Source organism: Teleopsis dalmanni, chromosome 2, assembly GCF_002237135.1.
Source record: "Teleopsis dalmanni isolate 2A chromosome 2, ASM223713v2, whole genome shotgun sequence".
In the NCBI taxonomy this organism is placed as follows: Eukaryota; Metazoa; Arthropoda; class Insecta; order Diptera; family Diopsidae; genus Teleopsis; species Teleopsis dalmanni.
In genome coordinates, this window is record NC_051847.1 from 188362281 (window position 1) to 188363172 (window position 892).

General features: G+C 41.1%; 1 protein-coding gene across 1 annotated transcript; it reads left to right on the forward strand.

The window, feature by feature from the left end:
* Positions 1-16: 16 nt before the first annotated feature.
* LOC119676396 (sterile alpha motif domain-containing protein 5-like) lies at positions 17-571 on the forward strand. Its single transcript, XM_038087634.1, has one exon. The coding sequence runs from the start codon at positions 185-187 to the stop codon at positions 569-571; it is 387 nt and encodes a 128-aa protein (XP_037943562.1). The 5' UTR covers positions 17-184.
* The last annotated feature ends 321 nt before the right edge of the window (positions 572-892 follow it).

Consider the following 892-nt stretch of genomic DNA (forward strand, 5'->3'; position numbering starts at 1 on the left):
TACAGCAGTTGCGAAAACAGCATCATCCAAATCGGAAGCCGCAATATCCTTTTTAGCAGCAACTGCAACGAATACCACAGGACAAACGAAAATAAAGCCCGCTATTAAAGTGCCAAAAGTGAGTTTCGCACCACTCGACATTGAGTTACCGCCTAGCGCACCGATAGCCACGTGATACGAAAACATGCCGCACAACAACATTGTCTGTGAATGGCTGCGCGCCATTGGACTCAGTCAATATGCGGAAAGTTTTATGGAGAATGGTTATGATGAATTAGAAATATGCAAGCAAATCGGAGAAATCGATTTAGATGCAATCGGCGTGGACACTGCACAGCACCGCAGTAAACTACTGAAAAGTGTACGGACGCTAAGGGAGAAAGGTGCGGCAATTGTTTACGTGATGATCAATGATCCAAAGGCCTTAAGTAATAGCAATGAAATATTAAGCTCAGAATGTGATACACCCACCACAATGAAGGAACTACAAGCTGTGATGAAGCGACATCTCGAAGCGGATGGCATACGTTTAACAGCGCATCCTTATTCAACACCGGTGAGTATAGTATAGGTAGATATTGTAACTCAATTATTGTCTACCAAAGTAAGGAATGCAACGAAAAGTAAGACCGCCAAATATTTACAATGTGGGTCAAATGTGGCAGTTTCATGCATTTTCTTGCCATAGCAGTACCGTTGGGTACGCTGGCAGATTGTGGTATGGCTAGCTGCCAGTATCTTTCAATATATATTCGCATATATATAAATATTTTTTGCATATTTTCTGTAAAGTATGCTTGGTGAGCATTTAAAGTGCAATTTCTGTCTGACTGTTCTGCTATAAAGACAATAAATTTCTGTTCATTCATTCCCAGGGAATCAATAAGTTTCG